The sequence below is a fragment of the Parambassis ranga genome, chromosome 1, assembly GCF_900634625.1.
Source record: "Parambassis ranga chromosome 1, fParRan2.1, whole genome shotgun sequence".
In the NCBI taxonomy this organism is placed as follows: domain Eukaryota; kingdom Metazoa; phylum Chordata; class Actinopteri; family Ambassidae; genus Parambassis; species Parambassis ranga.
The window spans coordinates 22,576,818-22,604,349 of NC_041022.1; the positions used below are offsets into that span (position 1 = coordinate 22,576,818).

At 41.6% G+C, this 27,532-nt stretch overlaps 2 protein-coding genes across 7 annotated transcripts; both read left to right on the forward strand.

Annotated features, from left to right (window-relative positions):
- Positions 1 to 1,113: 1,113 nt before the first annotated feature.
- On the forward strand, positions 1,114 to 15,423 carry LOC114438813 (hexokinase-1). Of its 5 annotated transcripts, XM_028410392.1 has the most exons (20): positions 1,114 to 1,215; positions 1,388 to 1,570; positions 3,340 to 3,502; positions 6,889 to 7,037; positions 7,601 to 7,720; positions 8,133 to 8,228; positions 8,322 to 8,421; positions 8,893 to 9,076; positions 9,192 to 9,347; positions 9,509 to 9,742; positions 10,064 to 10,368; positions 10,901 to 11,049; positions 11,189 to 11,308; positions 11,424 to 11,519; positions 12,012 to 12,023; positions 12,570 to 12,669; positions 12,800 to 12,983; positions 13,147 to 13,302; positions 14,083 to 14,316; positions 14,452 to 14,602. In XM_028410392.1, exons 2-20 carry the CDS (start codon positions 1,508 to 1,510, stop codon positions 14,600 to 14,602), a joined length of 2,772 nt encoding a protein of 923 aa, XP_028266193.1. In that variant the 5' UTR covers positions 1,114 to 1,215; positions 1,388 to 1,507. The 5 variants fall into 5 exon arrangements, 4 of the variants coding, with proteins under 4 accessions (XP_028266193.1, XP_028266209.1, XP_028266200.1 ...); XM_028410399.1 differs by having other exon boundaries at positions 1,136 to 1,570; positions 14,452 to 15,423; XM_028410408.1 differs by lacking the exon at positions 12,012 to 12,023 and having other exon boundaries at positions 1,135 to 1,570.
- A 1,386-nt stretch (positions 15,424 to 16,809) lies between these two features.
- On the forward strand, positions 16,810 to 27,189 carry zbtb45 (zinc finger and BTB domain containing 45). 2 transcript variants are annotated; one of them, XM_028410666.1, is made up of 6 exons: positions 16,810 to 16,937; positions 18,013 to 19,360; positions 19,720 to 19,851; positions 21,707 to 21,844; positions 22,592 to 22,865; positions 23,080 to 23,327. In XM_028410666.1, exons 2-6 carry the CDS (start codon positions 18,290 to 18,292, stop codon positions 23,130 to 23,132), a joined length of 1,668 nt encoding a protein of 555 aa, XP_028266467.1. In that variant the 5' UTR covers positions 16,810 to 16,937; positions 18,013 to 18,289; the 3' UTR covers positions 23,133 to 23,327. The 2 variants fall into 2 exon arrangements, with proteins under 2 accessions (XP_028266467.1, XP_028266459.1); XM_028410658.1 differs by having other exon boundaries at positions 16,850 to 16,937; positions 18,015 to 19,360; positions 23,195 to 27,189.
- Positions 27,190 to 27,532: the final 343 nt, after the last annotated feature.

Genomic DNA, 27,532 nt, shown 5'->3' on the forward strand with positions numbered 1-27,532 from the left:
CAATACTAAGATCTGTTGCATCACGACTCATTAGCTATTCTTAGAGGGGATTCAAAACATGTGTTGTCTTTAACTGAGAAGGGAGAAATCATGGAAAGTGTTGCAAAGAAAATAAAGGTACAGATTAATGTGTAGCTAATGTTTCAGGACAAAACTCCAATTTATCATATATAATACTATATATATTAATGCCAATGGTTCACTTACTGCTTGATTGAAAGGCGCGTGGATTATTAAGTTACTGACAGTTTATGGATTGAGATACGTGATGCAGACAAACAACATTTGGAGATATAGGGTTATAAATATGAAACCTGACAGAAAGCTTCTCAGTGTGCCAGAAGGCAGGCAGCACTAGCTTTTGTATGTGCTTTCTAAGTGGTCACTTTTTTACCCCTGAAAGTTAATAACTAGATAAAAAACAGGGATCATTTTGAAGAAAGAAGAAAAATACTTTTCTTCTCTTTTGAGAATTTCTTTCCCCAAATTCGTCTTTGGGAGCTTGTGTTATTAGAGGTATTCTTCATGCATCATTTAAGTATAACACCACAAGATAATGCATTTATGAGTACATACTATTCTTAATGACCCATCATTAAAGGCTCTAGAACAGCCCTGCTAATGAAGCTTGCATTGAAAAAGCAAAAATAAGTGATGAGGTTTAGTTATTAAATACATTTTGAAGCCATGCCCTTCAGTGTCCTTTCAGTGTGGGTGGGCCATGTGTCGCAGCAGATAAGAAGCCATCAGTCATGAGCAGTGTCTCTGTAATGACATGTGAGTAGAAGGCTTGATGTTGCAGTTTACTACATATGTATTGCCCTACAGCTGATGCTGAGCATGTTGCAGTAAGAAGAGAATTGATGACATCACTGGGTGGTTGCCCTGCCCCTCTGCACGTCCACCTCTGGGTACCATGGCAACATGTGAGACGTGCCGACTGGGGGAAGTCTCTGGTCATCATGTAGATGCAGCTTCCTCCTTCCTCACAGTGTCCTCCCCCTCTTTCTCCTTTCCTCACTCCCCTGCTGCCCCCCTGTGCTCATCTGCTCCTCCCCTCCTTCCTCGCCTTCACATCCTCTGTTCAGCCAATCAGAGGGCTCAGTGGGGGCAGGGCATAGCAGAACCACCATTCCAGTGCCGAGCTGTTACATCTCCCCAGAGCTAACAGGGAGCTAGCAGCTCAGAGGGAGGAGGCACGGTCAAACCCAGCCTGTGTGTGTGTGTGTAATGTGTGTTTAAGTGTGAATGTGTATGTGGTTGTGACTGCTGCCTGTCGCAGACTAGCAGGCACGACTGCTGCTGCACTCTGTTTCACTAGACTTTTTCCTTTTAACCTTGCCTTGCCACAGAGCTCAGCTAAGGCCTACTTCTTTTTCCACTTCAGGATAAAGAGGGATCAGTGTGGGGGGACAGGAGAGAACAGACATTGGTCTTCCTTTCTTTCCTTTTTTACTCTGTAACCACCTCATAGTAGCTGACTGTTCCTGGCGGACGTGCAGGCAGGATGATAGCGGCTCAGCTTCTGGCCTACTACTTCACCGAGTTGAAGGATGATCAGCTCAAAAAGGTGAGTGAGAGCAGCTTTTAACTGCAACAGTGAACCTTTGGTGTAGAACTGGTTTCAAATGTGACAGTAAAGGGGACAGCCATGGATGCCGGTTAGTAGTAAGTGCATTTTAGAATTGAGCCTGTGGGGTGTATCAGGTTGGGAGAGGATGATGCAGCATTTGGGACTGACAGCAGAGAGGAAGCCATGATAAAGTCCAATTTGGATTTAATTATTTTTTGGCTTTGTTGAAGGATTAGCAAAATTTGACATGGATGTCCTTGTGAAGGGCTGTGGTCATTAATGGTGCTGCAGACAGTCCCTCATTGCTTCCGGAGCAATGGTTGCCATGGCGTCTGAAGCAGACAGGTGTCTGTAAGGGGATGTGGTGAAAAGTAAGGAGCTTTAAAACCCCCTCATTCCTTGTGGGGTTTTTTTTCTACACACTTTTATTGTAGTTCCCTCCTGTTGCATCTTGTTACTATTGACTGCATTATTCTTTTTGTACGTAGCTGAACATTTCCATGAGTGAAATCTGAGCTTGAGCCTATGGCTGACATTTAAAGTGACCTTCGGTTCAGTACAATTTAACCATTGGACAAGAGGGCAGACCAGAGAGATGTTCCCTGGGGACAAGTCAAAACAAATAGGGAAGAGGTGAACGATTCATGATGTCATGAGTGATGTCACAATGCAGTAGATACACGTGACTCTACTGAAGTAGGTTAGTGGAACTAATATCAGTTTGTACTGAGTTTCCTCGAAAGGATGAAAGTTCCCATCATCACCATGTAAAGCCTGCAATGGACTGATTTACTGCGACCACATGTAGGCATGAGGTCGGGTCAGCAGTTGCCAAAATGACTGTAAAATGAGCAGAGTGATCATAATGAAGAATATACTCCAACGTCCTTATTAACAGCCAAGCACAATTTTAGCGAAACATTTTGGTTGTGACGAGTAAATTCTCTGTCTGTCAATTTAGAGAAAGAGAGAGAGAACAAAATTATGCTCCATGCAAAAAGATGCCACAATTCAATTAAATATTGTAATATAGCTATTAAACATATTCTATATTATAACGCAATTTTATAAAATCTACTGTTAAAAAGGAAGGAGAGAGATTTTGACTACTTGGATGAATATAAACCGCCTGAAGTGCCTTCAAAAAGACCAAGATTAAAAGAGGCTTTTTTGCTATCACTTTCTTTTTGCTAAGACAATTAATATCAGTTTATTCTTCGGACTAATAACAGATTTGTCAGTGAGACTAGCTTGATGAGAAACAACTGTGTGGACTCCCCTATGGCACACACCGACTGTGTGATTATGTAACAATAACAAAAGAATGTCCTGTGCCAAACCCTGCTAACATTTCATTAATTAGGTGCATCAGCTGTGATACAACAGTATGGCTTTAAACAAAAACAAAACAAAAACAAATATGCTGTTGATCTAATTGTTTAAATTGATTTCAATAATTAAATACTTAATAAATAATTAAAGGGCCTTATTTTGTAGCACATCAGTTGTGGTTAATGCAGGTCAGGTATCCTGATTTAAAGCAGGTTGAGCGTGACAGCTTTGTGGTAAGTGAATCCATTTATTGATCTTTTTTAGTTCAATTCTCCAACATGGCTGCAAGGCAATTAATAGTGAAGTAAGGTGTAATACAATCTGCAGTGCACACAACACAATGTGTGTGGTAGAGGTAAACAATCCAAACGTGTGTGTGTATATTTATAATGTCAAATAAAATGTCCCCCCTCTTTGTGTCTCTTATTCTTCAGATTGACAAGTACCTGTACTCCATGCGTTTCTCGGACGAGACGCTGAAGGACCTCATGTACCGGTTCCGCAGGGAAATGGAAAATGGGCTCGGCCGTGACACCAACGCCACCGCCACAGTCAAGATGCTGCCCACCTTTGTCAGGTCCATCCCTGATGGATCAGGTACAGTGTGAATGATGAGTTGGACATTGCACTAATGAAACTCATCAGAAATATGGCATGAACATTGACACCATTCTACTGATCAGCACCTATTAAACAGCTCAAAAAATACTACATTTCAAAAAATCTAGATGTGCAGGACAAGCATGGCAAATGAATACTTTCATTGTTATGCATCACTGAATTTGTAAATTACAACTCCAGGACTGTGTTGTGGCTTAACTATTGCTCTTCAACAAAGGGTATGGCACCTGTGTTATACTATATACAGTCTATCTATACTGTAAGCAAGTAAAGGACAGCCTGATGTATACTGCTTCTATTTGGCTCTAAAAATGTGCTGATGTGTTAAAATTGCCAGGCCTGTTCTGTGACATAAGCCTCTTTGTGTTTGTGCTCTGGATTTGGACTCAGTAGGTCACTATTGTTTTAGCAACAGGGGGCCAAACAGTTCAAAGAATTTGATCACAAGCTGCATTCATCTCATAATGCACAACCACTGCCTGATGGAAACATCTTAATTAAAAGACCTTTGCAAATTAAATAGATATGACTGCAAACCTGAAGACTGGCCTTCTATCATTAAAGGCTGTTACAAGGTGATTATACCAGTAACTGTGCATTATTTATTAGATTCATCATTTTGTGGCTTTGTAAAAAATGATCTGTATAGAATAGTAGTTATAAAAAAAAACTAATACACTGACATTAGGGGATACTGAAGTAAGTACATTCCTCCTGCAATGAGAAGCTCTTTCTACATCAATCTTCAACAAACAGGACAAATCTAATGTGCCAAATGTCCTCTAAGACACCACACCACTCCTCGCTGGTAAACAGTCTCTGTACACAGAAATAACACCACAAGTGCCTCTCAGACAGGCTGAGGCCCGAACAAGGCCAGTGCAGCAGGACAGGCCACTGACTGCCTCTGGCCTTCTCACACATTATAAATAGCCTCAGGTTTCAACAATTACACGGAGGGCAGGGGGATCAGGAAAAGGGCAAAGTTAAAACCATGGTGACACTTAAAACTGATAAATATTTGACAGCTAAATCAGCAATGACAATGATGGAGAGGATGACCATAGCTGATTTAAGAATAAATGATAACTGGCCTTCTGCTGCAGTCAATAGTTTCAGTGAAAGTAAGTAATCTGATCAAAGTTTGCTTGTTTTAACTACATGAAATCACAGTTGTCAGCTTATAAATGTCCCTGAGGGACCTTCCCAAAGGGATTAATAAAGCATATTCTATTCTATTCTAAATTACAATATTCTTCACTGTGTAATAATTTTAGTGCGAAAGCTACTAAAGATAAAAGTGTAACGACCAGGTTATCCTAAAATATCTCTCTACTGCTCCTGATGAGGGGTCACACGCTACAGGATTTATCAAACTAAAGCCAACTGAACACAGCAAACTCTCACGACAGCGACAGTTTACAAACAAACCAGCTGGTGGCAGTAATGCAGCAATTTGTTGTTTGCCAACCTCTAACCAACTCAAAGAAGAAGATGAAGGGAGAAAAAGAAGAAGAAAAAGTAAACAAACACTGATGACAGCTATCTGCTCGAAAAAAATCATCAGGAAGTAAAAACGGAGTTTGGGTGGAGTAGTTTTATATTCCCGCCGTCAATACATCAATGAAAAATCCATCAAGCCATCCTTCTTTCAGGCTCAACTTTAAACTCATCAACAACTAAAATCAAGCAGATTCGTAGCTGTTAGACCTGTTCTGATTATAATATAAACTGAAATTCTCAAGTTTAAACATTTGGCAAATTTTCACTATATGGCAAAATAATTCATAATAATAATTCAATAATTTGATTACAAGTTCAGAGCAAACTCATTTTGCTTTTATATTTGTAAAATCTCAGCTGGTCTTCTCAGACCATAACAAACAATGATCATTTTATAACTGTATTATTATATTATATATTTTACAATGATCAGCACTAGTGAAGCAGCATTAACCCGATTCACTAAAGTGAATGTGAACAATAGAAGCTAATAAGCAGTGAGGGTTCCAAAGTCAAACATTACGTCAGTCAATACTCTGTCTCCATCTTCCACTGCAAACAGACCATGACCACACCTTCACTTGTTTTCAGTTTCACAGTATATTGCTTGAACCTTGTAACAGTACCCACATTTCCTAATGCATCGTCACTATTGATTTGTTATGAATGAGAAGGCCTTCACAAGTTCTTTCTTTGAAACCTCACTTTACATTGCTGAAACAAGTACCAGAAATCCAGCATTCATATCCACTAAAACAAGAAAAAAGTACCTACACACAGACACAAACATACACCAACACGGACTATAGAATGGACACATGTTACGCAGCAAATCAGCAACACGTGTATGTCAGGCCTGGTCATATCTCATTCCACTCAGGTCAGGGGGATAAATAGCTCAACGCAGCCATGGTAGCACTAAATGAGGAACGTTGTTTTGTTGGGAGGCAGAGTGTGCTATTGGACTGAAGGGTACCGGTCTGCAGCCACACACTGATCATGTGTTCTCATCCAGTATGAAGTTTCAAGACACTTAATCCTTAGCTTTCATTTTAGTTGAGTGTAATTCAGCATCAGATAAAGGCCTAAAAAAAGAACTAAACTGGACTTTACAGCTTCTATTGATCTGTAGGTTGAACATGACAGTAACATCCAGTGTGTTTGTTTTATACTGGATTAAATTAAAACTCTATATTTGAGCGCTTCCCTCTCTCAGGAGGGTCAGTTTACATTTGAGCTCGTAGTGACACTCTACCTCAGCACCTGGCGGGCGGCTCTGCTCTCATAAAAGAGTTGCAGAGCCTGACAGAGGTTACTTTGTGTGTCTTCAGTACAGATGCTACCCCTTCCTGACATTCTCTGTTTGGAGCCAGAGGTCAACTATGAGTACAGACATTTAGTTTTAATTATTTACTATTGATTGTATGCTACAGTTAATAGAAACAGTGATAGACATTGACAAGGCTCTTGTTTTTCACTGCCCCCTAGTGCCAGCTGGGATAGAGTCCAGCCCCACATGACCCTCTACAGGACAAATTGGGTATAGCTGATGGATGCGCTAACATTTATAGTAAATTCTATTCCTTTGATTCTGATGGCCCTGAGTTCAAGTAGCAATCCTCTAATCAATTTTTTCTTCATGTTCACTGAACCATGACATTTTTGATACATTTATGATAATAGATAGTTAAGATAATACACTTTTTGGGGGGAGAGCATCATCTGACACACAGTGAAATAAGGCACCTTGTTTTCTGGTTTGGTCCGGACTCTATAGAAAAGCCTTAGGATAAGCTGTATGTTTAACAGGTGAATAGCAGTAAAATCTCTAATGTTTGACTTCTCTCTTGATCTGACAGAAAAGGGTGACTTCATAGCTCTGGATCTTGGTGGGTCAAATTTTAGAATCCTGCGTGTGAAAGTGACACGTGACAAGAAGCAGCCAGTTCAGATGGAGAGCCAGGTCTATGATACCCCTGATGACATCATCCATGGGAGTGGGACACAGGTAGGTACAATTAGAAGTGCATATCTACAAAAACACATGATGCCTCGTCACATGTCCTCAAGCTGTGATCCTCATCACCTTCCCCTGTATATAAAATGTTGCCCTCACTTGTGTTTTAAGTAGGTCTGAGGCTCATGTTGTTAAAAAGGACCTCTGCCGTAACACCGGGTGTAAAGACAGTGAGGTCACTCACTAACGCTGACCCACAATGAACTTGAGGAGAGCAGCTGGCAGTCGAAATGTAATGTGATAACCAAAACACGAGTGACTGTCTACAGCCGTGTGATTGGCTAATGGAATGATATAAACAGACAGAACAAGACAGATGCTGTTTAATGAAATGCTGAAGGGACAGCTGGCCAGAAATGTAATGTGATATATGAACAGGACTGTTAACAAACAGGTGTATTCTGAATGATACATTTTTAAGAAGTAGTTTGAAAGCATAACATCAGGATTATATAAAGTGATGGGATAAAAGAAAACATTACATTCATTTAATGTTAAATGCTTGAGAAAAGTATTATAGTATGTTTACTATGGAGTCCGTTTTCTGTCTACAGCTCTTTGACCACGTTGCTGATTGCCTGGGCGACTTCATGGAGAAGCAAAAAATCAAAGATAAAAAGCTTCCTGTGGGATTTACGTTCTCCTTCCCCTGTGCCCAAACCAAGCTGGATGAGGTAAACACTTCAAAGAATCTGTTGTATAGTTTGGAGTGTAAACTGTGCTACAGGGACATTTTATAACTTCCCTTTCTGTAGACTGCCAAGGTTAAACACATTTGTGGAACCTCCAGCTGCATGTCTTAACAGAACTTCAAGGTTATGACATAGCAATGGTCATTTTCTCTTCTAAGTTGTCAGCTCTTAGTTTACTTAATAAAGTGTAAACTGATGATGACTTGTAGGAAGAAACCTTTGTTGTTAGTTGTACTAAGATAAACACAGGAATGTCCTGATCATTAGGGTGAACTGTGAGACACTGTGTCTGGTCTTGCTGTGTTTGGAATACTAATGAACAGATATTTGAGACCTTCCAAACCTGTCTAGCTGTAATTGAAAGTTAGCCTTATAAAAAGTACTTGTTTTATAGGCTGTCTTACTGACATGGACAAAGAAGTTTAAAGCCAGTGGAGTGGAAGGCGCAGACGTTGTGAAGCTTCTGAACAAGGCTATTAAGAAACGAGGGGTGAGTTTTTGTTCTTTTGCAAAATAGTGAATACAGAGATATATCTCAGTCAAATGTCGATTTAATTCTAAGATAAACATGATCTTGCTTTAGGATTATGAAGCTGACATCATGGCCGTGGTGAACGATACAGTTGGCACAATGATGACTTGTGGATTTGATGATCAACGCTGTGAAGTGGGAATCATTATAGGTGAATATGTGGAGTTAATCTGATTCATTTACATTATTATGCATTTACAGAAATTCGGCCAGCATTCGCTTACAAAAAAAACAAGAAAGACCAAATCCTGCACCAATATTATCTGCAAACTGACTTTGTCAAGTATGCAGCCTCTCTTTATCAGTACTCCAACATGTCCCCGCTCCTACTGAGCAAACACTTCACCTAGAGTCAATTACACACTTATCTATTGCGGGAGGTAATTACTTGTTCATAAGATATCAAACCATCCAGGTATATTCATTTGTCAGACAACTACGTGAGAAAAGAGCACAGCGGGTCCAAAGCACCTACACAACCATACACACAGTATTACATGTGGGGGCGCTGAAGGTACGACAACTCAACCCTGCCATCATTAGGACAACGCACTCTGCCTGCTGAATCTCACAGAACCAAGGACATGTAGAACAGGAGTCATGCAGATGTGCATCTTTTCAGGAACGGGAACAAACGCCTGCTACATGGAGGAACTGCGTCACATTGACCTGGTGGAAGGAGATGAGGGCCGGATGTGCATCAACACTGAGTGGGGTGCCTTTGGGGATGACGGGTCCCTAGAGGACATTCGCACAGAATTTGACCGAGAGATTGACAGAGGGTCCGCCAACCCAGGAAAGCAGCTGTAAGGCTTTGTTTTTTTACTATGTTGCTACTTGCTACTGAGGGCCTTTGAAGAGAAAATAAAACGACTTAGAAGTTGTGAACCTGAACATGCTGTTGTGTTCTTCTGTGATCAGCTTTGAAAAGATGGCCAGTGGGATGTACATGGGAGAGCTGGTTCGACTCATCCTGGTCAAGATGGCCAAAGAGGGACTTCTATTTGAGGGACGGATCACACCTGAGCTACTGACGAGAGGAAAGATTGAGACCAAACATGTTTCTGCCATTGAGAAGTGAGTGCAGAGAAAAACAATATATATTGGATCTATTTTGTAAAAGAAAGTTTCACGAATATTTAAAAAGCCTATAACTGTTTTCTGTTAACTTTTTTCCAAGCTATTGTTTCCCCATAGAAATAAGATACAAAGATGCACACGTGTGTTTATTATTGTAGGACTAAAGAAGGGTTGAAGAAATGTATGGAAATCCTGACGAGGCTCGGGGTGGAGCCTTCAGAAGAAGACTGTCTGGCCGTGCAGCATGTCTGCACCATTGTGTCCTTCCGCTCAGCTAATCTAATCTCTGCATCCCTGGGAGCTATCCTCTCTCGCCTAAAGGACAACAAAGGAGTTGCGCGCCTTCGAACCACTGTGGGCATTGATGGTTCTCTTTACAAGATGCACCCTCAGTGAGTATTTCATAAGACACAAACTGAATATTTGAGAAAAAGGTAACATGCACTGCTAAAGTCTGCCTTTATATTCTGTTCAATATGAGAAAAAAAAGATGTAAGAAAACCCTGCACATTGACCCCTACAAGAATGTTCATGGCTAAGAACCTCAAACAAAACTTACTGCATATTCAGATGATGACATTAGCCATGTTGTCCAGAATTGTTCTGTCATGTGCTGGAGTGCATTCAATGAGATTATGCAGGAATATGTTTACCATTCAATGCTGACATTGTTTGGTTTTTGTTGTTTTCTCATATCTCTGCTCTCTGAACAGATATGCTCGGCGTCTGCACAAGACGGTGCGTCGCTTGGTTCCAGACTCAGATGTCCGCTTCCTGCTGTCTGAGAGTGGGAGTGCGAAAGGCGCAGCCATGGTGACAGCAGTGGCGTACCGTTTAACGGAGCAGGCACGCCAAATTCAGCAGACACTGGCAGAATTCCGGCTGAGCAAAACTCAGCTGTTAGAAGTGAAGAAACGGATGAAGGTGGAGATTGAAAGAGGCCTGAAGAAGGAGTCCCACAAGGAAGCTACTGTCAAAATGCTGCCTACCTTTGTTCGAAGTACACCAGATGGAACAGGTGAGTAAAAAGATACAGAGATGTGCGGGAGGAGCAAACCAGTAGTAAAGTTTGTTTTCTCTTCCAGCCCTATAACACTTCTACACACTGTAGAGTGAGGTGTAGAAGGACATTGGAATTGCACTATATAACACACAGCCACGTCATATTAATCTTTAGGGAAACAATCTAAGTAAATAAAATGTATTATTTCACACAACAAAATGTTGCATATGTAATAATTCAGGCAAGTGTATGACATCACCAAGCCAGGATATAATTCTCAGAGCAGCAATACTTCATGCTGTCCCAACAAATTGTTGGAAAACTGCCAAAACATGTTATGTTTTTAACTTACATTCAATTTCCTCAGTCAACAGTGGTAGGGTAGGTACTCTGTGATCAAAAGTCACTTCTACGTAGAATTGTTGGTTGTTCAACTGCAGAGCATACAAATACGACAATATTTTATAACGTGTGTCTTCAAAAGTTCTACAGGGAGCTGACACATTAAGATCACTTTGATCCTGGGTTAACAGTTCCTTTCTTACAGAAAATGGGGACTTCCTTGCTTTGGACCTTGGAGGGACAAACTTCCGTGTACTTCTGGTCAAGATTCGCAGTGGGAAGAGACGGACGGTGGAGATGCATAACAAAATCTATGCTATTCCTATAGAGGTCATGCAGGGCACAGGAGAGGAGGTAACTGATTCTTATTCATTTCCAACAGAAGTCCTTTATATTGACTTAGGCCTGAGTACCTTCCTTTATTCCTGTCCTGTATTAGCAGATGTGACCATTTCTGCCAATATACAAACCATGATATCATGTCTCTTACCAGCTTTTTGACCACATTGTTCACTGCATCTCTGATTTCCTGGACTACATGGGAATGAAAAGTGCTCGACTGCCACTGGGTTTCACCTTCTCCTTCCCCTGCCATCAGACCAGCCTGGACGCAGTATGTTCTTACTAGAGCCAATCTGGCAATGAGACGAGAGTTATACTAACTAAAGCGTGAGTTTTATTTTATCCAGCTTCTTTTGATTATTTATCTGATGCTTTGTACTCTACAGGGCATCCTTGTAACATGGACCAAAGGCTTCAAGGCCACAGACTGCGAGGGTGAAGACGTAGTGGAGCTTCTTCGAGACGCAATCAAGAGGAAAGAGGTAACTGTACAACAAATACACACATCTCAATATGAACAGCAAGGAATAACTACAGTCCAATGTTCTAACTGTACATATATTAGTAATAGTTTTATATTTATAAAGAATTCAATGAATCTGAAGGGAAGGAATACCTAACCACTTCATCTAAACTCCTCCTTAATGAAAATAGGATCTCAGCATATGCAGATATGCAGATTCTACTCAAGGGCCACACAGTCACATGACCACATAAGTGCTAATTCCAACAGATAGACACCTTTGGACTGAAATGCAGTTTCAGCTACACACTCTAAATAGCCCCCCTAATTAGTGTGTAAAGTGTAAATCTATGGCTGACCAGCACCACTATAGGAATCATACAGGGTGGTCGATAATTCTTTAATCGAAGACATCATATATTGATTGCTGATCAATGTTTTTGTTATCTACAAAATTCAGAATTCCCATATTGCCATCTCTTGGTTTCATATGCCGATTTCACTCTTTTAGATGGAGAATCCAGTAAGTATTATCTGAAAGTAAATCATTAACTGACAGGTAAAGCAGTGCAGGACTGGAGCAGTGTGTGGTTATTGTTTTGATAGCATGTAATAACACAGAGAAAGCCAACAACAATGATCCCGTGTTTCTGTGTGTTTGGCAAAGCTTCTGAACTTTGCAGGTCTGAGACAGTTTGTGTTTTATTATATAGTCTGCCTAAGAATGTGAGTGAACTGCATTGAGCTCTGTGTGACCTTTGCTATGCCTGGTATTAATCCCTTTTCAAAACATAGCAATTCAGGATTGACTGACACAAGCAAACACACACATAGCATCCTTGAATATAAATTAAACTTATGGAATGTATTATGACGTCGATAACCTAAATTAAACAGTCCACTAATGTTATATTACGGTAACCTAAAATTCAAACAAATATGGAATCCACTTTGTTGATTTTTTGGCTTACATACAATGCATGGTTATAACTGTGAGGTCTGTCTAAAAAAATGTGATTGACTGTGTATTTGGCGTCTGACCAATTTCCCTTGTGTTGTTTGTATGTAGGAGTTTGAGCTGGATGTGGTTGCCATAGTAAATGACACAGTTGGGACAATGATGACCTGTGCATATGAGGATCCCACTTGTGAGGTCGGACTGATTGCAGGTGAGTGAAGCATCTCTTCTTTCCTGCATTCATCTCTAAAAGGTGCTGTTGCAGTTAGAAATGCGAGTATTTAGTTAAAAATGTACATTTCATGGTTAAGGATAAATGGAATGGTTGTGTATCGTCCCAGGCACAGGCAGTAATGCCTGCTACATGGAAGAAATGAAGAACATCGAGATTGTGGACGGAAAGGAAGGCCGCATGTGTGTCAATATGGAGTGGGGGGCGTTTGGTGACAATGGCTGTCTGGATGACATCAGGACGAAGTATGACCAGGCAGTGGATGAAAACTCACTCAACGAAGGGAAACAAAGGTTAGGAGGCTTCCAGTGTCAACACTCCTCTGATGTTGTTCAAAAACTTTTCCAATTTTATCAATACTGACTCTCGCAGCAGACAGAAAACCACTGTTCTCTGCTTAATACTTATACTCATTTTACAGTTTGCTAAAATAGATCTCTTTCTCGTGTAATTCAGATATGAGAAGATGTGCAGTGGAATGTACCTCGGTGAGATCGTCAGGCAGATTCTGATCGATCTGACCAAACGTGGGTTCCTCTTCCGGGGACAGATTTCAGAGACGCTCAAGACCAGAGGCATCTTTGAGACAAAGTTCCTGTCACAAATAGAGAGGTGAGCCAATCAGTTCACACACAGTACTGAGGGACACTGAGTGGCACAGTTGGGCAAATACAACTTTTTGTAAAACCTTGGAAAGGGATGGGAGGTTGGAGATCTGTGGATGATGTTTTTGACCTCCTGCTGCATAGTAGTGGAGAAGTGGGATAGGTGTTGTGATGTGACTGTAATGTGTCATTTGTTGGGATGGAGCTGTTTGAAGGTGAAAGGGAGGAGTGAATGTTGTCAATTTTGGATATGAAGAAATCTATGAACTTGTTGCAGTGATCTAGAGTGTGATTACTGTGTGAGGGGGTTGTGGTTTAAAAAGGTGGCTGATGGTTGAGAAAAGATGATTGGAGTTATTGTCAATGTGTTTGCAGTAATGACCTAATTTAGCCGTAGAGAGTGCCTTTGTGTAGATCTTTTGGTGCTCCCGGTAGGCCAGTTTATGCACCATCAGTAATCCTATCATAGTGAAAAATATTTTTATAATATCGTTATATACATCTAATAAAAATGACGCACTACAGAGTCTGTGGTACAGTAAATATCTCTTACAGTCAGTGGCTCAAAAGATCTAGTATCATTTAAGACTGTTTTCAAAAAAGTGGCATGAAGTCAGACGGCACAACTAAGAATTATAAGAGTAGACGGACTCCATGTGATGGCTTGAGCGTTTATACACTGTTTAAGCCTACCTTAGCTGCTGGGAACAGCTGTAAGGTATCCAGTGACTCTCCTGCTGTTGTCTGACCTCTGACTCCATCTCCCCCTGCCTCTTTCACTCCACAGTGATCGTCTGGCCCTGCTTCAGGTCAGGGCGATCTTGCAGCAGCTGGGGCTCGACAGCACCTGTGATGACAGTATTATCGTTAAAGAGGTGTGTGGCACAGTGTCCCGCCGTGCAGCTCAAATCTGCGGAGCCGGAATGGCTGCAGTAGTGGACAAGATCCGTGAGAACAGAGGACTGGACCACCTGGACGTCACCGTGGGCGTGGATGGCACACTATACAAGCTGCACCCACAGTAAGACCAAGGAGAAAAATAGACTAGAGTGTAGATGCAGAAAAAGACAGACAGACTATGGGGTATGTTGTTTATACTTAAGTTGAAATCTACCGTGCTCCTTAATTTGTCTTTTCTCTCGTTCTCTTCCTTCAGTTTCTCTCGGATCTTTCATCAAACAGTGAAGGATCTTGCCCCCAAATGTGATGTCAACTTTCTGCTATCTGAGGACGGTAGCGGTAAGGGAGCTGCCCTCATCACTGCTGTGGGCTGCCGCCAGAGGGAGCTGGATGCCCAGCAACACTAAGGAGCTCTGTCCAGTTTGTCCTCAAGAACTACCTGCTGCTCCACCGTGACTGTCACCCACCGCACTGCCCAAATCCATGTCCCTTTGGCAGCCGTGACTCCACCTCTGCCCCACGTGGTCTACCTACAGCCAGAGACATGCTGCATGCATGGAGAATCAAATATTTATTTATATTACACCAGAGGGTTTATTATTTCCATGTCTGTACATTTTCCTCAATAGCTTGTCAATGATCAGATAAATCTAAGCTCCTTAGGTGTGCAATATTTATGTATTGCTAATTTTATTTTTATATGGAGGCGAATATATAATTGTATTTATATAGCTGAGCCACTTTGAACCCCAGAGGTCATTAGGATTTTGCACCAAAAACACAAATAAATGCCTGCACTTTTTATATGAGGGTTACAACAGCAGCATTTCAATGTAACTTCCAAATGAAGGTCATCCTTACTACTGAATGATAAAACTCATTTTTACAATCCACTTCCAAAAGGGCTTGCTGCAAAGGGTTGAATGCAAGAGTCACGGCTGTTAAAATCATCATCATTTTACGTGCAACATGCTCACACAGTGTGCAAAGCTACTAACTCCTTTATGTGCAACTATCAGTGTAACTCACGTGTCCAAATATTCCCGCAGCACCGAACCATTTATTCCTCAAGAGTGGAGAAGGTAGAAGAAGCCCCTGCGGGAGTATTAGTGTATCCTATTACTATTTGTGAACTATTATACTTTTGGTGTTGTGATGACTTCCACCTCTAATCATTGTATGTGCAAAGAATAAATGTTTATCAGGCCCCAAGAAGAGTGGATGCTATGAGCGCTTTTGTGTGTATTTGTGGCTGAGTGTCTGTGTGTCTTACTGTAATGACCTGTAGCTTTCAATGTCCAAAGCCCTGTGGAGACTGCATGCCTTACATCACAACAAAGAAGAGTTCTGGATCATTTCCTTCTTCTTTTTTTTTTTTTTTTTTTTTTACATCAAGACAGATATGTGACTGACACAGTGAATTCATTAAATTATATTTTGTTGTGGAGTAGATCCTGGGTCTCTTTTTTAAACTATACAAACTAAACTTGAAATACCAGATGGAGAAGTAGATAATAAGCGGCTCATCTGATACAAAGGAGGAACTTATGATGTAATTACATGTGCAATGGCATTCATGTTACTTATAATATTTAAAGAATCTGAAAGCTATTTTACTAATTTCACAGATACATACGGCACATCAGAAACCTACATGCAGACCTAATGACAGTAAAATTCCAAAGAAACCTCCTTTGATCCATTTCGTCTGTCCCTTTGTTCAAATTAAAGGGCACATATTCTATATTCTACTATTCTATATATTGCTGCAACTAATATTTATTTGCTTTTTTTTTTATTCATTCAATTATTATATTGATTAAGCATGACAGAAAATATAGATTACTTAGAGGGAAATTAGTTTGCCTTAAACTCTGATATATAGATTTAGTTGCTTAGCACCAGTGACCATTTTCTTTGCTTAAAATGATTCTGCATGAACTGCTTATCAAATATAAATCTATGTATAAAACATGTATTATTCATACCTGCTTCTCAGGACCTCACTTCACCTTGGTAGAGTAGTTTCATAACCATTACATCCATGTCTAAAACATTTGCCTGTGCACATGAAACATTACACTCACTTCCACTCTTTGTCCTTGGGAGATCACGCTGATGTAGGATCCTTGCTGTGCTGCCACTACACCTGGAGTGACTGGAGACACAAAGGATCACTAATTAATTAGTACAAATAAATACAATTTTCTTTTTTTACATTTGAATGACTAGAAACAAAAGCCTCCCTACAGATCACTCTTTTTTTTCATGCTGACAGCATGGGGCAACTTGCCCATGAGTAATACACTCCTTTTTATGAAATGCATATGTTGGTGTTTAAACAATAGGCTATGTCTTTGTGATATTTATGGCATGTTATCTCGAGAGTGTGTGGGTGTGTACAGGTGTGCTTGCATGCATTGCTGTGCATTCATCTCTGCTGAGTGTTGCATAGGGATTTGCCCTACATTTTGAAGAATGATAGTCTATATGTGTTAAAATGAGAGAAGCACTTCGTGTACATTAACAGTTTGTGGGCGGTTTAGCTAGCGATACGCAGAAGAAAGTCCATATCGCTTTCTGTGGCTCTGTCTGTCTGTGTGAGTCTGTGAGTGTGAGTTTGCGTGCATGTGTGTTTGTTTCCAGCTCTCTCACCAGGTTGGGTGCGTTATTTGAGGGCTTCCTGCTGCATCCATCTGACTGAAACTATCAAGCACCGAACTGTCACTGCTCCTTTCTTTGGTAAGTAGTCACACAGCAGCATGCAATGACGCCGTAACTGTCAACTAGTCCAGTTTTACGTTAACACACTCCTCACAGAAAAGGGTTTTAGCGCGTTAGCTTCTGGTATGCTAACTTTACTAGTTCTGTGTTGTGGCAATTTGCGCTAGCTAACGCCAGCTAGTAATCTAGCTACGGTTAGCATTGCATTAAAGCATAGGGGCGAGCCATGATCAATCCTTTTATGCTGCGGTAGGCACGCTGCCAGCTGTCATTCAGCATTTACCTCGTACTGTTTGTGTTTTAGTTGATCTGTAAATTCGGTTTGCATGCATAAATCTGTGTTTTTCGTGCAGCTTTCCGTGCGGGGCTTAGGCGGCTAATGTCAACAGCTAAAGCGAGCTAGCATTAGCTTGTCACTGTTAACCTGTTCGCTTGTTGCTGCAGCAAACGTTGGCTGCTCAGTAACTACTGTATAAAACGAGCAGTAACACGTTAAGCGAGCGAGATGTTAAACATTTCCCGGCCCGTATTATCCCACTTTTCGTACGCCTGTTTAGAACAAATGATCTTTGGTGCTGTGTTACCGGCCACCCACTGTGCAGAATAGCCGAATACACTGACCCGAGGTGCCGCTGGACTCGCGCACGGCACGTGCTGCCGTTCGCCTAAAACAGGTGTTCCAGATGACGCACGCGATTAATTAAATCACTAATCAATAAGTGTTGAGCTCGAGGGCACAGCGGTATGAACTGCGTTCAGTATGAAACAAACAGCGCTCCTGAAATCCACTGTCGAATATGTCAATTATTTATGTCATTAATTGATAACGTGTAGTCCTCAAATATCCTAAAAACGTCCATCACCTTATCCCAGCACCTCTGGCAACACCTCACGTTTCCTGTTTGTTGTCCAAGAGTTGCACACCTGAGTTCAGTATCACATTCACAAACAAAGAGATGTACAGTCAACAGTGACATCATAAATAACATTGATGGTAGTATTTAATCCTCTGCACTGACCAATCAGTTCCTTGGATGTGTCTGCACTACTGTACATTTTTCATGTACCTTGTTTATTGTGATTTTTTTAACAGAGGCTGAATCTGGAAGAAGCAGGCTCTCGACATTGAACCCTCTCAGGAAAACAAAGACTCCTCGCACACGTCGCCTCCCACAGCAGCGCAGCAGTTTGAAAGCTTCCATCAGACTCATGACTGTTTGAGTGGACGCGGCCCCACTGTGGCCCATGCACTGTATCCATTCCCCTCCCTGTCCTCCTTATCCCTCAAGCTGACGCAAAACCCCAGACACCTGCCCCCCCTCCCCCACCCCCACTCCCACCCTGTTCCCAGCGACTCGCCCCCTCCCGCCATGGTGTCCGGCACAGAGACAGTGCACTACATTCACCTTCACAATTCTAGCCAGTCAGTGTTGGAAGCCCTGCGCACACAGCGACGTGAAGGCCTCTTCTGCGATGTGACCGTGCGGATACACGATGCCACACTGCGCGCCCATGCCTGCGTCCTGGCAGCTGGCAGCCCCTTCTTCCAGGACAAGCTGCTGCTGGGTCACTCTGAAATTTCTGTGCCACCACTGGTGCCCGCTGAAACGGTGAAGCAGCTTGTGGATTTCATGTACAGCGGCTCGCTAGTGGTGCTGCAGTCGCAGGCCCTCTGCATCCTTACTGCCGCCAGCATCCTGCAGATCAAGACGGTCATTGATGAGTGTACCCAGATCATCTCTCAGAGGAAGGCAGCGAGTGCAGCTGCAGCAGAAGCCGCTGCAGCAGCAGCAGCGGCAGCAGCAGCAGGAGGTGGAATGCTCGGTGGAGTTCTGCCTAAACAAGAAGAGCGTGGTGGTGGGAAAGGGAGAGAGAGTGGCGGCAGCGGAAGCTGTTCAGTCAGTGGTGCAGGTGGCGGCGGTGGCTACGCAAACTTCTCTAACTTCATGGCTGAATGCGGGGCTAACAACATGGGTGGTGGGCTAGGTGGGGGCAGTGTTAGCGTCAGTGAAAGCGGTCCAGGCCCGATGGATCAAGCTAACACTGTAAGTCTGATGGCGTTGGGCGACATGGGTCCTGGCTCTATGTGCGGTGGTGACGGGATGGGGGCCGGGGCAAGCACAATCCTCATGAAGCAGAGTTCCAGCTGTACTCAGGATGTCAGGTACAAGCTCAGAGACCTGTTGGCACAGACAGCCAACGGAGGCAGCACTAGTAGCACAGGAAACCTCTCAGCGGGCTGCAGCTCCGGTGTGGGCAGTGTGGACAGCATCGGCAGGGACAGCCTCCGCGGCAACACAACTGACCTCTCGGATGACCTTGTGGGGATAGACAGATACAGTGAGGAGGAGGACTTGGACGGGAGAGAGCGGGGAAGAGATGGAGACAGAGACAGGGGGGCGAGCCACAGCCGCAAGCAGAGGCAGCCGCTAAGACTCCAGGTAGGGGGATAAGGGGAAGGGTTGCTATGGTTACAGCTTTCAGGCATGCAGAGCTGCAACGTTTTCCTTTTCTTTCTTTTTATGCTTTTCCCTCTTCTCACACTGCATTGGCGTATATCGCTGAGATGTTTCTACACTTTGCACAATTGACTCTCTCGTCTCAACTTCAGCAGAAATTTCCTTGTTGATAATCTATGGACTTCTGCATATTTACTGTAGGTTATTCAACTTATCAGAGCCTGTATGGGCTATAGCCAGCTCAATGCAGTGTTGTTCTTGCAGACCTTTTAAGCTCTGACTACTCTTGTAAATGTTATTTTTTTAATACCCAGAATTGAACAGGACCTTCTTCTTTCTAGGTGCTGGGAGGAGAGGGGGTGGTGGTCAAAGATGAAGGTGTGCAGGATGCAGAGGGGACTGTCTATGCCTTGGAGGATGGGAGACGAGAGGAGCAGGAGGGTTCCCAGGAATCCATGGCAGGCTTCGGACAGGTATGTTAAAATAACAATGAAAGATTGGCTGAAAAAAAAAACACATCTGTGACATGTAAAACCGCATTAAATATGTAAAGCACACTATTTTTGAACATTTTTAATAATTTATTACCCACTATGTGTAGATGTAAGAAATTGAGTCTTCATTTTAAGGGAATGTTTATCGGATCTTATTGTGGTAAATCTATACTCAGCATTTCTGTCATAAGTCCTGAAGTAAGTCGATGGGTAAATGTGTTGGAGCAGATTTATGCCGCAGCCTGCTCTACCCTGCAGACTACACAGGGAACATCTGCCACACAGTCAAAAGGATTCAGCTCTGCCAGTCAGGTTTCTCAAAGTGCTGCACATTAAATCAGAATTGGAAAGGGATTGGAAATGTAATAAGCTGCTCAATTTAGGAGATTAAGGAATGATGTTTTATCCTGCATAGAACAGCAGGTGATCACCGACCACCGCAGCACTGCTTGAATAATTTGATCTTTCATCTTTAAGCATTTAACTTCTTTACTTGTTCACCGTGTCAAAAGACTCATTTTGGACCAGAACAATGTTGAATGCTGCTGCAAAGTAATGCGCTAAGGTGAAATTTATCATGTGATTGTAGACACAGACGTTTTTTTACTTTGTAGGTAGTTTTGTGTTCAAAACCTCCATGTTATTTCTAAGGATCCAGAGTAACAGAAAAATATACAGAGCTACAGCATTTGGAATGCATGTTTATATATATATAAAAAAACCTGTACATTTACAAAGAAATGAATGTGATTTTTCTAGCGGGTAAAGGTGTCATTTGTGGTCAGTTCATTCCGAAAATATAACCAAATCTGTCAAAAATAGACAGCTGTCACTAAAAGAATGTACTTCCACATTTTAACCGGGCCTTTTTAGATAATCAATGTAAAGTAAGAAAAAGGTTGTCTTATTTTAGTATTAGTAATATTTGCCTATTTGGCAATATATTCTCACTCCTGTATACAAGCAGTTCGTCTCCTTTACCATATGCAACTCTAGAAGGGAAGCACAAGTAGGCCTGTGTTCTCTTCTACAGTACTTATTTTTTGTTGGATAAAGGTGTGTGTTTTAAAGTGGTCTTATCTCTATATGTGCAAATAAACACACATCATTTATGACGCATAAGAAATCACTGCAATGCCATTAACCTAGAAAGCTGTATAATTCAAAACTGTAACGAGGAACATTATTTTTTATTGCAAACAGATGTGTGTGTGTGACAGCTCATTGTTAGAAAAGCAGTACAGTGTTGTTATTGCAATACAACATACACTCTGCTCTTATCAGGACTGCAGAACATTTATGCCTCTTAGTCTCACGTTGGGATTTCCTGCTATGAGAAAACCCGCTCTGGTATTTCTTTCTATATTACCGCCATCAATCAGTCAAACAGCTCCTTTAAATACTCTGCTGCTGTTTCTGTAAGTCATATAACCTGACTAGTCAGATCACAGAAACGGGCAGGATGGGGCAGGTAAGCAGGAATACATAGGTGTCTTCTTCATTGTCTTCTACTTTTGGCTGTTCCTGCCAGGGGGATGCCAACAGGAATCATCTGTTTCCACCTAACTATCCATCGGCATCATTCTCCCACAGCCACTAACTTCATGTCCACAGGAGTATAATCTAGTCACAGGGATCTGAAGCCGGTGACTTGTCAGGCCCAATCACGGATAATTAGAGAAGGTTGTATCAGTAATGGCATCCAGTGTAACACACTGCTATTGTTTTTAGAAATACTTAGATATAAAGATTTAAATGTTTTTTCATAAACATCAACATCCACACACACTTTTCTGTGTTCATGTAAGTGTGTGTGTGTGTGTGTGTCTTTCAGGATTTCTATGATGAGCAGGGTGTGTTTTCAGAGAGTTTCTGGCCCCAGAGCGAGCCTCAAGCCATGGCATTTAACCCCAGAGGAAGGGTCAACAAGCCGCTGACTCCACCTCCGACCACACAGTCCATCAACAACCAGGTCAGTGCCATGACTGTGAATATTGAAATGTTTCTACAAACTGTCCGATTAATTTAAAATGGTAATTAAGTAATGTATTATGTTCATAACATCACATCGTGTTCTCTCATTTTAATAGACAAGTAAGCATTTAATTGAGAAAATAATGATTTCCTAAATGAACAATTATATATGGTTGTTGTTTTTCTACATATACATTTAAATATATACATAAATTATGAAGTGTCGTTACTGTAAAGCCCTCAGAGCAGCGAGCTTGGCAGTTAGGAGTTATACAACGTTTTCATACCTGGTTTTATTTAGCTGCGTTCCATCCAGTTTATGTTAGAAATGCATTAATTAAATGCAGCACTAAAAAACAAAGAAAAACAAAGGAAGGCTCGGATTTAGTGTGATTAACTGTTTTACTGAGCCCCTGCCCACACAGTGTGATTGACTTTCCAAATGAAAATGCAAACAAGGCTACGCACAACAGTACTGGCAGTAAATGCCACCGAGTGTGATTTCACCAACAGTAATAATTAAACAAACAAGTGCAGTGAATGGGATTTGAATTGTTGAATCTTTAAAATGTCAACTGGCAACAAGTGGATGTGGATTAAAAATAGAAATAATTTAAAATCTATTTTGTTTTTTATTGCAAAACAACACATACTTTATACATATATAAAACAAAACATACAGTTAGCTTGATCTGCAGTTTGTTATGTCGTTCAAATAAAGTCAGGTCATTAATCGTCTCCACAGCTACTGTTCCAGTACCCAGTGAGCCAGTCGCAGCCAGCTCCGTTCTACGTGGGAGGGCCCATGGGTGGGATTGACAGCATGACCGGAACCGAGCCCAGTCAGCAGGCTCCACCCCAAGCACCAATGACCCCGGCTCCACCTCCCTCCACCTCTTCCTGCTCCGCAGGGCCCTCCCCTTCCTCCCAAGGATCTGAGACCTCGTTTGACTGCACGCACTGTGGCAAATCTTTACGTTCCAGAAAGAACTACAGCAAGCACATGTTCATCCACTCCGGTAAGTTCACTGTTCACAGTGTTCGGTTGCCATGGGACCCTGTTTGCAGTTGGTTTTAAAATATTTTGGGTGATAAGATGACAAGTGTAAGTTATCGCCTAGACCTTAAATTCTGTCACTTTGAACCTCTTGCCAAGGGTGGTCCAGATGCATGTGACCACATATCTTTTTGTAATTTTATGCTGTCTTTATATTTAGTCTGTCTCACTTTCAGAGACGACAAACAAAGCTGCATTATTCCAGCTTTGTTTCCAGCTACCTCAGTGAGTCAGGTGTATTGACAGGACTGCTTTGGGTGTGTCTTTTCTTGGATCTGCATACCCCTCCAGGTCAGAAACCTCATCAGTGCTCCATCTGCTGGCGCTCCTTCTCCCTGCGGGACTACCTCCTCAAACACATGGTGGTGCATACCGGTGTCAGGGCCTTCCAGTGCACCATGTGCGGCAAGCGCTTCACCCAGAAAAGCTCGCTCAATGTGCACATGCGCACCCACCGTGCTGAGCGCACCTTCCAGTGCAATGTGTGCCACCGGGCCTTCACCCATCGCACCTTGTTGGAGCGCCACGCCCTGCAGCACGCTCACCACACCCCGCACACCCAAGGCCAAGGCCAGGGGCGCGGAGCCGACATGACCTCACCTACCAAGCACAGTCCTCCAGCTATGGGAGGACCCTCAGGTATGGCTGGCGCAGCTGGCATGGTTGGCAGCATGGCCAACATGACCAGCCATGGAGCTTCCTCCACCTAGAAAGAGAGAAGGGGGAGTGTGGGGGGAGAGAAGGGGGAGGTTAGGAAGCCCATTCCTTGAATCATTACTTACATGGTCCTAACATTCTTGTTGATCTTTTGTTCAGGTGGAAAGAGCACTTCAGGCCGATTCATGGTTTCTGTTTTAAGTATGCATCAGTCTGCTACTTTGCAGGGGGTGTTCTGAAAGAAAGTTGCGCAGCTGATCATTTTATGACACAGTTTTAATAATGAGGCTTTTAATGAGAGCTATGAAATAGCCTGCAGCCTTGTAAGTGATTTCTGGAGAATTTAGAATAACTTCTCTGCTGGAGTTTTGCGCCAATTTGTGTCATTGTAGTATTATTAATACTGTTGCCCAGCATCCTTGCTGTCCATATGGTGAAGAATTTTGAGCTGCATGGTGACACCCACAGAGGTGTCCTTACAGATACAGAAAGTGTGAATTGGCCTTTACAGGTTCCTGTTATTTGAGCATAGCGCCACCTTCAGTCAGGGTTCCTACAGAGGGCTGAAATGCCTTTTAAGTTTGAAAATAATGTAAATGTGTAAGGTGTTATTGCACAGAAAATCTGGAAACCCACCATATATAGTTTTCTCCTTACTGTTACTTCCTGTGTTGTGATATTTTGTTGCTGTATTCATGAGCTATAGAGCAACATCGCTTACAGTCACACTTCATGGAACAGCCATCAAAGAAGTATAGAATTTTGTAACTGTGGAGAATTGTGTAGGAACCCTGTTTCAAAGAGAGAAGAGAGTCACCAAAGAGGTTAGGAGACAAAAACAGCAGGGACTGGGAGTGGGACAGGGAGCTTGTACCGTTTTTATGTGGAGGTGAGGGTGAGGGTGGTAGGGGGTATTGGATTATTAGGAGATGCAAGGCAGGGGATAGGTGGAGGTGGGGTGGTGGCAGGGTTTAATTCACTCTCAGTTCATTTAATTCAGGTTCAGTTTTTGGTGTCAAAATTTTACATCCATAAAACAAAATGTAATGTTAATATAGACTGTTAAAAAAATATGGACCAAAATTCCTGGTTAACCCAAACACAGGCAAAGAGCTGAGTGGAGCTGAGGTGGGCGGGCACTGGCAGAAGCATGCTGGTCGGCACCCACCTGTCAGTCAAAGTGTTCACACCCGTAATTTTGTAAAATTAAATAAAAATGTAAAAGTCTTATTATAATTAAATCCAGTGAGAACTGGTACACGTTAAAGTGAACGTTAGAGTATTTTCTCACCATTGAACATATGGTATAGCATAGCTATATTCACTTTGTAGTGTAAAATAAATGGCACCTAGCTTGCTAGACAGCTTCAAATGTGAAAACGGAGAGCATTGAAAATATTGAAAATGAACATTTTCAAAACACATTTTAAAGTTAATTAAAATTACTTAAAAGCCTCTTTAAGTTACTATAGAACACAAACTGTGTTTTCAATTACAGAGTCCATATAAATGGTGGAATTCATGCTCTTCAGCCTCATGGCTGTCACATTTGTAACAAGGCTGAAAAAGCAGACTGCAGTAACACTCACACACTGTTCATTTCCTCTAAATAAAACACAAGGAATTCACTTTCAGATTAAATGCACTTTAAGAACCTATTCTGTCTATTTCAAGCATATTCAACATAAAAGAAGCACTTCCTGAATTAGTTGAATTGAATGTGAATAGAACCTGATGCTATTCAGGAGCAAACCAGGCTGACAAAGAAGGTTGTTGATGAATGAATCGATGAAAAAGGAAAAGAAGTCCAAACAGAGCAGACTAGAGCAGGGCGGGTGGAGGGTGGGTGGAAGGCGTGATGCACGGCAGTGTGAATGAAATTCATCATCCATCAGACCGCTTTGAAACATTTTCCACAGGCTCCACCGGTCGGCCCCAGGATCATATACCTCGAACCAGGACGAGCCTCTGAGGGCTCAGAGGGACACTATTTACTCATTTGAAATGTTTGGGATACATTTCAGCATGTTTTACACACACACACACCTACAATTACCTCGGTGGTCCAAAGACAGGCATTATGCTTCACATCTTTTAAGCTACATCAATCGAAGAAACAGTGAAAACGAAAGCTAAGATAGATCTGTTCTACATTTTGAAAGCTTGCTAAAGTACTTCTATGTAAAATTCCTGTACATCACTATAACGCTCAGTTTGTTATTTGTTGCTCATGTGATTCTTTGATGCAGAAATAAGGCAGAACATAAAAAACGTAAACTGAACGAGCCATTCGGAGGAAGTTAAACCTGGATGAATACCTATGACAAATCAGTGACTATTATCAGGATTTTTATGAAGTGTTTGGTTGTGTTTGTCTTTTGGGGCTCTGGTTAATAATAAATGGGAAATGTTTGTTGCTTAAAAAAAAACAAAAGCTTTTCTCACAGCACTATTAAAATGTCTTTTTAATGTTTTAGTAAAACTAAATTAATCATGAAATTGTACAATCACCCCTACAAGTCCAACTGGTGATAATGTTGATTATCACATTAATAGTTATTACAATTTGATCTCTATGCACAATTAAGTTTGCACATCATGTTATCTAGATCTAGATGTTGTTGTCCCCTGAAGTATTTGGCCTAATATTGTTTTGTTTTCCTTTTTCTAACACCTTTAAGGTGAACTTAAAAAGAAGTTGTGTCCCTGCTTTTTGCTCATTTTCCTCAATGTTAGTCAAAGCATATATGATATTCTGTAGTTAAAAGCTTTGTAAGAGCCTCCGAATTGACGTGATTTTGTAAGTGGGGCTCCTTAATAAGAGAGATCTTTGAGCTTGAGAACTTTGCGAGTGATGAGATAATTTGACGGAAAAAAAAAATTAATAATAATCAGTCTTTTTCCTTTCTGAGTGAATCCAGCAAAGACATAGATTTAAATCCTTTCTGCCTGGACCTCACTATAAATATTGACATTTAATGTCCCACATAAATGTGGAAAAAAAAAACTGCTTATTTACACGGAGCAGGCCTGCCAGCGTGTGTTCTTTGGCTTCTGAACTCTTCTCCAGTGTTGTGAATGGATAAAAAGAGAGTTCAAGAGAAGCTGGATTGAACCTCCTCCAACTCCTTGTTGGTTATAAGCTATATATAAATTTTAACGCCAAAACTTTGGTGCTTTTTTGGAGATATTTACCTCATTTTCCAGTTGCCAACACCACGCTGTGGTCTGGGTTTGGTAAATAAGCAGTGTTGAGCTGTTTCAGAGGTTTGATCTATCCTCAGCAGTGGAAGTGGTTTTGGTGCATTTTGTCTGAGGCGGACCCTTGTACAGTACTGTAATATGTGTGCTTTGAAGCCATGTCAGCGCATTGTAACGTACTGTGTTATGCCTTTTTGTTTCCTGTTTTTTGTTCTCTTGAGAGGGATAATTGTTTTTCTACATTAATATTTCTTTAACAGAGGTTAAATATGTCAGAAGAAGAAACAGTCATTTTATATAAAAAAAAATCACTTCATCGTAAAACTACATCTTTTATGTATAAAAAGACTAAAGGCATGATTTTAACTTTTTTCTGAGAACCTAGATGTCGTACTTGATGAATTAATTGAATTTTAAAAATGAGTGATTTCAAAGATTTCTTTCTCCAAATAAAAAGTCTTCTATGGCTCCAGGCCAGCTGCTCGTCTGGGATTTCTGTGATTTTCATGTATCTATCATGGCCCAGTGTCACCATGTGTGCTGGTCACACATGATCCTGGCTGGACCAGTAATGAGCTGCATTGGTGGCTCCCTTTGATTTTGTTGCTTTTTCATAAGGACTCATAAGGAACTGTGTATGAAACGCAGCGTGTCGGAGGTGGCACTGCTGTTTGTGGTAAGATGTGTAGCAGTATAAATTCCTCCAGTTACGTCTTTCGTCTCAATTCAGTAAAAGCAGATAAGTAGTACAATAAAAATATATTTTAGCAG